Source organism: Oreochromis niloticus, linkage group LG1 (genome assembly GCF_001858045.2).
Source record: "Oreochromis niloticus isolate F11D_XX linkage group LG1, O_niloticus_UMD_NMBU, whole genome shotgun sequence".
Taxonomy (NCBI): Eukaryota; Metazoa; Chordata; class Actinopteri; order Cichliformes; family Cichlidae; genus Oreochromis; species Oreochromis niloticus.
Genome location: NC_031965.2, coordinates 32,203,050 through 32,215,730, shown reverse-complemented (window position 1 = coordinate 32,215,730; position 12,681 = coordinate 32,203,050). Strand labels below are relative to the sequence as shown.

The 12,681-nt window shown below is 39.2% G+C and overlaps 2 protein-coding genes across 3 annotated transcripts in view; one reads left to right on the top strand and one right to left on the bottom strand.

Annotated features, from left to right (window-relative positions):
• The window catches only part of chst8 (carbohydrate (N-acetylgalactosamine 4-0) sulfotransferase 8), a 409,028-nt gene that overhangs the window by 179,254 nt on the left and 217,093 nt on the right, over positions 1-12,681 (top strand). The window lies entirely within an intron of this gene.
• LOC109202703 (eotaxin) lies at positions 1,571-3,923 on the bottom strand. The gene is made up of 4 exons (XM_019360632.2): positions 3,725-3,923; positions 2,143-2,275; positions 2,013-2,071; positions 1,571-1,919 (listed from the first exon to the last, which is right to left on the bottom strand). The coding sequence occupies exons 1-4, from the start codon at positions 3,792-3,794 to the stop codon at positions 1,894-1,896; spliced, it is 288 nt and encodes a 95-aa protein (XP_019216177.1). The 5' UTR covers positions 3,795-3,923; the 3' UTR covers positions 1,571-1,893.

Sequence of the window (12,681 nt, the reverse complement as noted above, 5' to 3'; positions counted from 1 at the left end):
CAGCAACATTAAATTTAAAAACTGTACTTTTGAGTTATTAAAATTAGGTGACAAATTAAAAAGGCATGAACATTTTTTTGTATCGAAAAAATATCGAACTGTGACACCAAAGTATCGAACCGAACCGAACCGTGAATTTTGTGTATCGTTGCACCCCTAGTATATATATATATGTATGTATATATATGTACTGTATATATATATCTCCTTCTGGCTTCACTACAGCACAAGACACTGATTCAGTAAAAGGACTCGATGTTATAATCCCTGATAATGCATTGCTTTAAATGGAGAGAATCTTGAGGGATGGCTGTTATGAGGAGAGGCAGCCCAGAAACCTTACCAGCAGCACACATCGTTGTGTGCCTTAACTTTCGGTCTTTTACCCCAGTTAATCTGCCATTTTTGGGGGATTAAAGATCTGATCTAGCTTATCATATTAAATTTGGGACACATCATCAGTAGCGAACCTTGGATTCATTGGGTGTTTCGGCCATTATCACTAGACACCCTCATCCAAGGAGGCCCTGCCAGGGTTGATCAGGCCCCGGAGTGTGTCACTGGTTTATATTAAAATGTTATTTCTCTCCTTCTTTCTTCTGTTTAGTTTTCTAAAGTTTATTTTCTCCTATCTATTCACTGCAACTGAGAAATACTTACCTCTTTAGCATTTATGGAGCCTCACTTCTTCAAAGGGATAGAAAAGGTGATAGAGAGAAGTAAGACAAAAGGGACAAGATGGGAGAGAGCAGAGAGGAGAGCCGGAAGGGGGGCGCCCGATCTGGCTTCCCACACCTCCCCGCCGGATCAGGCTGTTCGCTCTACCTCCCCACTGCCTGATTGCCTTAGCTGCCCAAGTGATGTCAGCCCTTTTTAGCCATAGCCAGTGACTGGTCCTCTCAGCAGTGTTGCTCTCTTACAGCCTGCCGTTGTGCCTGTTTTCTGATCAAAATCTCTCTAAGCAGGTTTGCTGTTCTACTGGCAACAAAATTCAATTCAGTTCAATTTTATTTATATAGCGCCAAATAACAACAACAGTCGCCTCAAGGTGCTTTATATTGTACAGTAGATCGTACAATAATAGATACAGAGAAAAACCCAACAATCATATGACCCCCTATGAGCAAGCGCTTTGGCGACAGTGGGAAGGAAAAACTCCCTTTTAACAGGAAGAAACCTCCGGCAGAACCAGGCTCAGGGAGGGGCGGGGCCATCTGCTGCGACCGGTTGGGGTGAGAGAAGGAAAACCCCTGTACGCCACTTCCACCGGGCACACCGTGATCTTCCAGTCTGTCCTCTGCCTCAGCTGCCAAGTTTAACTTTAACACCTCACTCACACAATGTACTTCTATAACTATGCACGTGACAAATAAACAATCCTGAATCTTTAATATATATATAGTTTTGCAGGGTTTTGCTGTTCGGGCCCACTAATGTTCATTGTGGGCTGCATGAACTTTTTAAAAGTCTATTCAGTGAGCATCATCAACTAAAACACTAGAATGCAATAGACGATGTGTGTGGCATTTTGTGTTAGTCTGGTGGGCACTGAAAAAACAGCAGGAAAATATTTGCTCAATAATACAAAAGTTTATTTTTATATTGTTTTTCACAGCCAAATTGTTCATCAAATAAACAGATAATGCACAGAAAGAGATTCACAAATAAGCAAAAAAAGACAAATAAAACCTGAACTCCAGTGATCAATTAAAAAACAATGAAGTCAACAGGACAAATAAAATACAGGTTTCTGCCACAGGTAAGAGTAAAAATTAATCTACAAATGCAAAAAAAAAAAAAAAAAGTTTCAAGACAGGCTGAGAAAGCGCTCTGGTTTGAATAAGCCTTTAAAGGTGATGGAAATACTGGAAATACTGATGCAGCAGACAGGCTTCACACCTTCGTCATGTTGGCAATGACTAGAGAGGAAAAACAGACAAGCAGGAGCTTCAGTTTTTCTCTGTAAATACTTTGCATTTATTTCTGTGTGTGTTTCTTTTAGCATGACTTACGATCTTTGACCCACTGAGCGTCTGGATCAGCACAAAGTTTTCCATCTTTTGTGTAAAAACTGGAAATAAAAGACAGAAAATTATAGAGATTGTATATGTTTGTATGTAAGACAACATGTTGCTGACTTACATTATAGCCTTCACACAGTCTCCTCTTGCAGCCAGTTCATGATATATTTGCCCCACCACGTCAGCAGTCATATTGCCTTTGGTGACTGCAGTGCAGCATGGTGGAAACGGTCCAGGATGACGACCATGAGTATCTGAGAGATAAAACCTTAAAAATGGATGTCTGTGAAGGTTCTCAGTCATCCAGGTCATCGTAGTCTAAGGAGCTTGGAAAGAAAAGCGTCTGGACTTCTTTGAGTTGCTTGAAGACGTTTCACCTCTCATCCGAGAAGCTTCTTCAGTTCGGGTGAGCTCACCCGAAACCCTGGCTGATTAGGACCCCCACCCGCTTTCACACCTTGGCTCATGTGATTAGGTAGAGGATCATCAGGGGGTCCTTTGTCCCTCTTTGGGGGGGAAACTCCCACTGGGGTTAAATCTGGGACTCCCCACCAATTGACCCTTAGAACTGAAGAAGAGGTGAAACGTCTTCAAGCAACTCAAAGAAGTCCAGACGCTTTTCTTTCCAAGCTCCTTAAAAATTGATTTTTCTTACCTGAGAAAAGTCTAATTAGAAGGAAAATAAAATTTAAATCTAGTTTTAAAATATGAAACTCCTTACATAACTAAACAGAGGATGACTTTTAAAATGTGACCTGAAATTATGTTACAGCGAACAGGCATTTTTTGTTTTGTGCAAATTAATCAACAAGTAAGTGCAATAAATCAATGTTCTCACCACTTGGGGGCCCTCAAGCACTTTTTGGGCAGTTTTGGCATTATGTTAATTAACTGAATGGTGAAAAATATTGTCCCGTAGCTGCAAGATATTATCTTATACTCTCTCTGCGTCTCTCTCATTTCCTGCTTTCATGCCTTATGCAATGAGTCACAATGTATGCACCCTTCCAAAAACCCACTGAAATGATGACTTTACTAGAAAACTAAATTAAAGCAGTGAGATTTAGTTACAGAGTGAATTTGTTTGAAAGAACCCACTGAACCCACTGTGCCACACTAATAAGTTGGCAGTTATGATAGTTTAAGTGTCTTACAACGTATGCCTGCCATGCAACGCAGCGTGAGACATAACCCCATAAGTGACAGAAAACAAAAGTTTGCATGTAGATAAACATAAAAGGTATAAACATTGTTAATGGGAAGCAGTATAGCGTGAATGGATATGGTGTGGCTGTCAATCGGTCCAGCAATGTAAAAAAAAAAAATCAGGTGAATGTTGTACTTGAAAAAATCTCCAAGACTTCTTCTAAATGTAGACGTAAAGGACGCCTTTTAAAATGCCATCACTGACTAACAAAACTTAGCCCAGAAAACAGCTTCCAGGGATGCTTGGTGGGTAGAAGTCGAGTAAATGCTGGAAAAAAAGGTTACAATTATAGACTGAGCAGATACCAGAATATGACTGATGTAAAGGTTTGTGGTCTTTACACAGTGGTCCTGGTCAATAAAACACCAAAATGTCAGAAGTGCGCATTATTCACAAACAGGTAGAAGCCATTGTAGGAGATAGTCATTGCTGTGATCAAATAATCTATTTTATCTATTTTTTTCTCTTTTCTTTAGAAAAGTAAGAGTCCAGTTACCTTCAGAGGAGTGGCAGCACACACACATCGAGAGCAGGAGGAGAGTGATGGAGAGGATCTTCACAGACATTTCCACCGGTGGTCTGGCTCACTGATCAGAGTCAAAATCTATGAGTTGATTCGTGTTTGGTTATTTATTGGTAAGTGCAGGAACACATGCAGGCATAACTGATGAGGTGTTTTTATAAGTCTGTGTATTTGAGTGTGAGGTGTGGCATATCACACATCTGCCTCTTATCAGGGAGACTTCAGTATTTCAACCTATCAACATCTCACTGAGAGCTTTCTGAGAAACAGCCTCACATACACGAAGTTCACAGACACTCAGATATGGTGTAGAGCCTGATGATTGATATCAACAGTCATGAGTAATGAATCTAAATCACCCACTGATTTTTGTTTTTCAGTGACTTATGAAGCCCCTTAACAGTCTTGATGCACATGGAGGCTTATTTTGTCTTATAAATTCCCACAAATTAAACTTTTGCTTGTAATTTCAATTAAATTGTTTAAGGTTACACAAAGTTTGCAGAGACTTAAATATAGTGTTTAAAACAGTTTATGTATTGTCACAAATGATGGATCTAAATCACTCGTCGATTATTGTTTTTTCATTTTGACTGTGACTGTTTATCTCTTGCAGTTGTGCATCAGGCCTCAAGTGAAAAACAATAGTGACTCATGATGCTTCTTAATGATCCTGATGCACATCTATTCACATTTGCATCATTTGTTGATGCTTGGCTGCTTATTTTTCATCCATAAATCCCCACAACTTAAACTTTTGTTTGTAATTTAAGCCATTAAACTCCCACTGAAAACTAAAGCAGTGAGACGCTCTCATTGTTTATTTCATTTAGGAGTATTTTTGGCAGATGGTAACTTTCACACTCTGTTCTGGAGGAACTGTTTTATACAAATGTAATTGTGTTGACTGTTTAATCTTCCAATACACATGCAAAGATCAAACATTTCTAACGCAGACTAAAAGTGGTCTGGGTATGCACTGCTAATTTCTCAGTTGAGGTGTTTGTGCTCGTATGCTGTAATTGGTTTTCTCCAAGTGTGCTGTTGTGTATTATCACCAAACATCCATTTTGGTCTCATCTGTCCATATGACATTCTTCCAGATGTTTCTTAGTTGCCTGTAAAATAACATGTTACACCTCATTAGTGTTTTGCATTTTTTCAATAATACATTAATGTACTCATTAATGTTAGAACAGTTACAATTATATTGATTTATACTATCAGCATACAGAATGCTTTTTTCTATCTGTTCACTTGTGCTATAATCAACTGATTTCAGTTTGTGTGTGGGAGGAGGAACATGGTGGTGCAGTACAGTGATACAGCTTTTGAAGAATACAGACATGGACATTACCTTTATTTTTATCACACAAAAGCACACGAGTATGATGGAAAACAGAGAAAAACGGCATTATATTGCTAACATAACTTAGGCTCTTTGCAAGCATCTGCACAGACAGCATGCTAACACAAAGCTAGCTAAGAAGTTGAGAGCATGCTAGCTGCTGATCTTCAACAGGTAACAAAGGCAGTGATGAACAGTCAGTCGTGCAGCCTTGGGTTCTGCCTGTTCATACTCCTAGAAGGAACTTAACTTTATTTTTTGTTGTCAGCTTTGTGTTCATAAGTAAATAAACAAACAATACTATGTGAGTCCTCATCAGGGTAGGGATTGGTGCTGGTGTGTGGAACTGTAGGCTAAGTTAGGTTTATATTGTTAACTGGTAATTAAGTGAAACTTGGTTTTATTACCTTATATATTACTGCTTCATATAAATCTTTGTGGCTTTTAATTAACTGGAAACATTAGAAATTGTTTAAAGCAGTGGTTTTCAAACTTTTTACATAATCCCCCACATGGCAGGAAGAAATATTTTCACGCCCCATCTATTGTTAATGTAACTGCTGCGAAAAAGTGGTTCTGATGTTAAACATTAGTTCTGCATGAGTTTTCTGCCAGGTAACTTGCGCACCTGTTAGAACTCTGGCTACACACTTTCAGAACCACTGGTTTAAAGCCACATTTCCTGGGGTGCAGTTTCCCTGGTAGTGCTATTGCTTTCTTTCCCATTTTTGTTCCTTGCAGCAAGAACATGGTTTAGTGTACATACCTGCCTTAAAAACCAAAACCAAACAATCCTATGTGAGTCCTCATCAGGGTAGGGATTGGTGCTGGTGTGTGGAACTGTAGGCTAAGTTAGGTTTTATATTGTTAATTGTTAATTATGTGAAACTTTGTGTTATTACCTCATCTATTACTACTTCATACAAATCTTAGTGGCTTTTTATTAACTGGAATAATTAGAGGTTGTTTAAAGTCACATTTCCTGGGGTGCAGTTCCCCTGGTAGTGGTATTGCTTTCTTTCCCATTTTCTCATTTTTTTGCAGCAAGATGAATGTTTCGTGCACATACCTGCCTTAAAAGTCTTTCAACATAATCAGTCTAAATGATTGTGAAACTTGCTTTGTGTCATTCCCCTTTCTTTTTATTTTGCTCGTTCCCACAAACTTTTATCCACTTTTTGCTAAGTTGCATTCTTTATCTGATGTGGTAATACATATTTGAGTTTATGTTACTTCCTGTTTAAACTACACTTTAAGAAATAGTCAAACCAAAGATAAGACAGCCACAAAAGCTTATTTCCTGTTTATTTAGTAGGAAATGGGTTTGTAAGAGACATGTTTCTTAATTTGATGGTCTGAGTGTCTAACTCCCCAGTACGACTGCTAAATGACAGATTAAATTTAATATTTCTATAAGGATATTTATGATGATCATATTAATAAAAACATTTACTTGATTACTCCCAAGAGAAAGTAATTTGTTACACTACTTGTTACATTACTTTTACTCTGTAAAATGTCCTGAAATGAACATCATATAATTAGCATTTAACTATATAAACCTAAGGCTACAGTCCCACATACATACATCCATCATCACTATCGTCACTATCTTATTAAAGACACAAATAAGATGTTTTTGTTAGCATTTAAGTATGAACACAAAGGAACTGGACTACTTACTGGTTCTCTACAAGAACTGGTTCTCGATTCCCATCCCTGTACCTCGGATACTGTACCTGTCTCCGCCCAACTGCACATTTCTTTGTGTTGACCATGAGCCCCACCTACCTCAGGGATTCCAGCACTGTGGTCTGTTGTACATGCCCAGGTGTTACTGTGGATGATGGGAAAATCCAGGTATGTGGTGGTATATGCAGCCTGCGAATGCAGAACCCAATCTATGAGGTGCAGGAAAGTAGCTGGAGCCACCAACCCATGCCAATCCATCTCAGGACCTCTATGCGGCAAACTTAAATAAATGTGCATAATACTGGATTATTAGGCTCAACTGAAAACACCAAGGGAATCAGATTCTGGGAATGCATAAGGAGATTTTGTGTGAGTCTGGTGTATATTCAAGCAACTTCCCTCCCCATCCCCAACTGCCTCCCTCTACCCATTCTACCACAACGACGCACACATGTAGGGCCTTGGGGTGCAGGTGTGTCACCAGGGTGCAGGGGAGGCATCCCCCCCCTGTCCCCTTCTGGCCTCAATTTTATTCCACAAACTAGACATCCACATTCCTCACACTTTCATAACACATACATATAAGTGTCACAGTTTGGGGGGGCAGACCGTGTGTAGGTGTGTGAGGACCCAGGAGCAGACACAGGCGAGAAGATGAAACTGGACTTTAAACCAAAAGCGAGCCTTTATTATGGCTGATGACAGCGAGTCCAAACTAGAGATGGACCAATCCGATATTACGTATCGGTATCGGTCTGATACTGACCTAAACTACTGGATCGGATATCGGAGAAAAATTAAAAAAGGCATCCGATTCATTAATTATCACAAAAGCACCTCACAAAACTTGCGACATGGCCTAACCCAGCTCATAACCTTAGCACGTCGGAGGAATACGCGTCACGTGATAGAGCGGCAGTGGCGTGCGAGACCTCTGGTCTGGTTGAGCATTTGGAGCCTCGCTACGTGCTTCCAAACTGGTGTTGTGCCAAAATGTGATTGTCTGCCAAAAACTGATTTCCGGTATTTGCCAAAAACTGATTGCTCGTATTTAAACTGCTATAAGTAACTTGTTAGGCTATAATATGTGAAACATATGGCAAATGCATCCTTCATGGATGACACAAAGTCATATTGAGCAACAAACAACATTCGTGTAACAAGATACAAGGCGCAATCAGTTTTTGGCAGCAACTTTTATATAACCTTTATTTATGCAGTTAAAAAAATCTCATTAACATTAAAAAGGTCTTTTGTAAGAGTAAGTTGGTCAAGAGGACAGCAGAAATGGCAGCAAATATTACAATAGTGGCATACTGGGCTTAAGCCCGGGTCATTTTTTCAGAAGCATGGGGTCTTTTGGAGTGTAATTTGTTAGTTAGATGCCTGACTGACAACTGTATAAAACAAAAACAACACACGAAGCACAGAGCGCACCGTTGTAAATTCCCCCTAATTTTGGTATGATCCGAGCTCAGGTACTAGGCGACTGAGCGCAGCACACATGTGAGCGAGGGGGGAGAAGCTGCTGCCTGCGAGTTTGCTGCAGACAGAGGAGAGCTTAAGTTTGACCAGGTACCAAAGCAAATCATTCGTACTGTACAAATAATGTAAATATGACGGTGTATCACAAAAGAGTGATGTCAAACTGATCACTTGGTTGCGTTACTTGCTCTTCGAGTGAATCAACAAATGGATAAATAAAAAGCCGAACAACAATGCTGATTTTTTAGAGAGTCTTAGCTTACATTTCATATTTTCAGTTCTTACCCTCCACGGCTAAACAAACTCTCTAAATCGGTTTCAATTGTGTACTGATGAACACAACAATGGACATAAGGAGCTTCTTTCAAAGAAAAAACTCAGGTAGATGTTATTTTATATATTATGCTTTGGATGTTGTTCAGTATATCTATGCAAAACAAGAGGAATTTCAATACACAGCAGTATATTCACAGATGAACCCAGATATTTACATACACTTTAGGGAGAAAACATAAAAACTTTTTTTTTTTACTGTTAAACATCAATTTAGAGTAAACTTTTGTTTTAGATAAATAAATGTTGAAATATCTTTTGAATTAGTTAAATGTCAGAATAAAAAGAGGGAGCTGTCTATTTAAATCACTTTCATCAAATTTAGGAGTACATATACACCAAGTTTATTGTTAATTAATAAGAAAACTGAGCTGAAGAAGCTTCTGATAGGTTAGTAGAGTCCATGTGAGTAAATTGGTGACACACCTATGGATGCATATAAGGCAAAACACAGAGGCCGTTTCTCAATTCTCAAGTACGCGAGTACGTACTCGCGTTCTCGGTGAGTACGTACTGGCCGAGAACGCACGGGAGTACGGACTCGCCGAGAACGCGAGCACGGACTCGCGATTTGTACAATTGGAACACCAGCGTACGTGATGATGTCACAGGTCCGGAGTTTCTACTGCCGTCCCCTCTTAATTTAACTGTGAGTAACATGTTATGAAGCTTAACTGTAATCACAGCCAAACCGGTTTACTCAGGAACAAATAAAACACTGAAATAAACCAAACATTAACATTTAGAAGTGATCTAAGTGACTTATATATCATTTTTAACCTCAGTAGTGAAACCTCTATTAATACAGATAGTGTACATGTACATACCTTAATAAAAACAAGCAGGTGAGATGTTAGAACGCTTCTATTTTTATTTTAGTGGACACTCAATACTATAGACAGCTGCTGGAGTTTCTTTAACCTGAGTAGTGAGAAGACCGCGAGCGCGGGGGGGTGAAAACGATGTGCCGGGAGTCCGCTGTTGAGTTTTGGACGAAATGCATTCTGGGATATTTAGCTGTACCAAGTCCACACCAATGCATGCTCGATAAAACGGGCGGAGCGAGAACACATCCGGGACTTTTTCGCGTTCTCGGCTTGATGCGTACTTCGAATTGGAACAGTACTTGGTCTCCGACTGATGACGTATCACGAGTACACGAGAACGCAAGTACGCACAAGTACGCATATTGAGAAACGGGGAGAGCCTGTTTCTTTAAAATGGGAAAATCAAGAGATGTCAACCAAAACACCAGGAAAAGAACTGTGGAGCTCCATAAGTGTGGCTCAATTTTGAATACAATTTGGTGCCATTTGCAATTCTATATTTACTAAGTTATGCAGGCTTGTTTGCACAACAAGGGTGAATAATTATATGAACTTTTTCTGAATCTAAATAGTGTACTTTGGTAGAATTTAGTCCTTGTGTCTTGATACAGCCCCGACTTTGTTCTGCCTTGTCCTGCATATGTGATATTTTTTTTCCTACATGAAGTCATTCTTTATTGAACAAAACTCAAAACAGAGCCTATTAATTTAAAGCCTATTAGTCAAGTGGAGCATCCGTCTGTCCTCTCAGTAAGTGAGTGAGACAGTAGACAGCGGTGAGGAGGGCTGTGCGAAAGCAAAAACACATAAATATGCCTGACACCTGTAAACGTAGCAGCATCTGGCTGCAGTTTAAAGACTTTTTTTGTCTCGGTCTTGGTCTCGTCTCGACTTGGTCTCGGTCTTGTCTTGGTCTCGAAACCCTCTGGTCTTGGTCTTGTCTTGGTCCTCGGATTAGGCGGTCTTGACTACAAGTCTACTTACAAGGACATTGTACTGCAGCTGTTCAATCAAAACTTTAAACGAATATCCTCATATGCGGCTCTCATTTTTCTTAGAAACAAAAATCAGGTAAAATGAAATATCTGGTAATTCTTTGTTTTTACATTTATCGGGTCCTAATATGCCCAAATATGAAAGAGAAATAAAAAATGCATGCCATGAAAGAGTTCAGGTCTTTCAGGAGGTTAAAGGTGATGGAAATACTGGAAATACTGATGCAGCAGACAGGCTTCACACCTTCCTCATTTTGGCAGTGACTAGAGAGGAAAAACAGACAAGCAGGAGCTTCAGTTTTTCTCTGTAAATACTTTGCATTTATTTCTGTGTGTGTTTCTTTTAGCATGACTTACGATCTTTGACCCACTGAGCGTCTGGATCAGCACAAAGTTGTCCATATTCTGTGTTGAATCTGGAAATAAAAGACAGAAGATTATAGAGATTGTATATATTTGTATGTAGGACAACATGTGCTGACTTACATTATAGCCTTCACACAGTGATGCCTTGCAGCCTGCTCACAATATGTTTCCCCCACCACGTCAGCGCTCACATTGCCTTTGGTGACGTCAACGCAGCACGGTGGTTTACTTCCAGGTCCACGACCAAGAGTATCTGAGTGATAGAAGGTTAAAAACTGATTTGTCTTCCATCACTAAACAGAGGATGACTTTTAATATGTGACCTGAAATTATGTTGAACAGGCAGTGAACAGGCATTTTTTTGTGCAAATCAATCAACAAGTAAGTGCAATAAATCAATGTTCTCACCACTTGGGGGCCCTCAAGTACTTTTTGGGCACTTTGGGCATTATGTTAGTTAACTTTGATTTTTATAGTCGTTGGGATTCAAAGAAAAAATGAATGAAAACCAATCCAACTTTGGCCCAGAATTAAGTTTTGCTGTTGCAGAGCTCTGCCACAGATTTTAAAGAATGTTTCTATCTTCAAATGTCTCTGATTCAAAAAGCATATGACATGCTCCCATTTGTGCAGCACGTGGATATTTCTTAAAGAAACTCCAGCTAGCCTGGCCATGCTCCACAGCATACCTATACAATATCTGCATAGACGTGAAATCAGTGATGGTTTGATCAGAACTTGTCTCCAAGCAGCCTGAAGCTGGACAGATAGTCTCGATATGATAGAGAAAGGTGGGTTACTTTGAAATATCCACGTGCCGTGACCAAAGGGGAGTCATACCCTGTATATATGGAATATGTAACTGAGTGGAGACATAGTCTTGGTATGATAGAGAACATATTCTCAATATTGTTATGTTTATAATAGACGGTACGTCACTGTTTGCTTTGTGCTGTTATCAGGATCACTCAGAACGTTTCCATAAATATATTTTAGCAGAGGCGAGACTTGATCCAACATTTGGAGATATCATCTGGCATCTGGTTCCTGGAATTTTTGCAAGGATTAATTTTTAATTATATTTATTTATTTTCTTAACCAAATTGAATCAAATAGAAATATGAACGGTTGGGAAACATCGTCTTCATGTTCTGAAGAAGATATCTGCTGTACCAAACTAATCCAAACTGATTCTGTCTTAAGTTGCTTTTTTTTGTTATTATTTGCAAACAAAGCATGTTGATTTCTTTTCCAGATGATGAGAATAAGGACCAACATTAAGCTCCATTTATTAGCAATGATTAATATATCAAGATTTCAAAGTTCAGATGTGCTGATAACCGAATGGTGAAAAATATTGTCCCGTAGCTGCAAGATATTATTTTATACATTCTCTGCGTCTCTCTCATTTCCTGCTTTCATGCCTTATGCAATGAGTCACAATGTATGCACCCCTCCAAAAACCCACTGAAATGATGACTTTGCTAGAAAACTAAAAGACACTCAAATATGGTGTAAAGCCTGATGATTGATGTCAATGGTTTGTGCATTGTCACGAGTAATGAATCTAAATCACCCACTGACTTCTGTTTTTCAGTGACTCATGCTGCCCCTTAACAGCCTAGATGCACATCTATTAACATTTGCATGACTGGAAGACTTTTATGCTGCTTATTTTTTCTTATAAACTCCCACGACTTAAACTTTTGCTTGTAATTCAATTGTTTAAGGTTTCATGTTTGCATCAAGCTATTTTACCACTGGAAACTCAAAAGAACTCACTCTTACTGTTTATTTTATTTAGGTGTACTTCTGGCAAATGATCAGATAAGTTTGACACTCTGCTCTGGAGGAAATGTGTGACAGAAATGTAATCATGTCGAC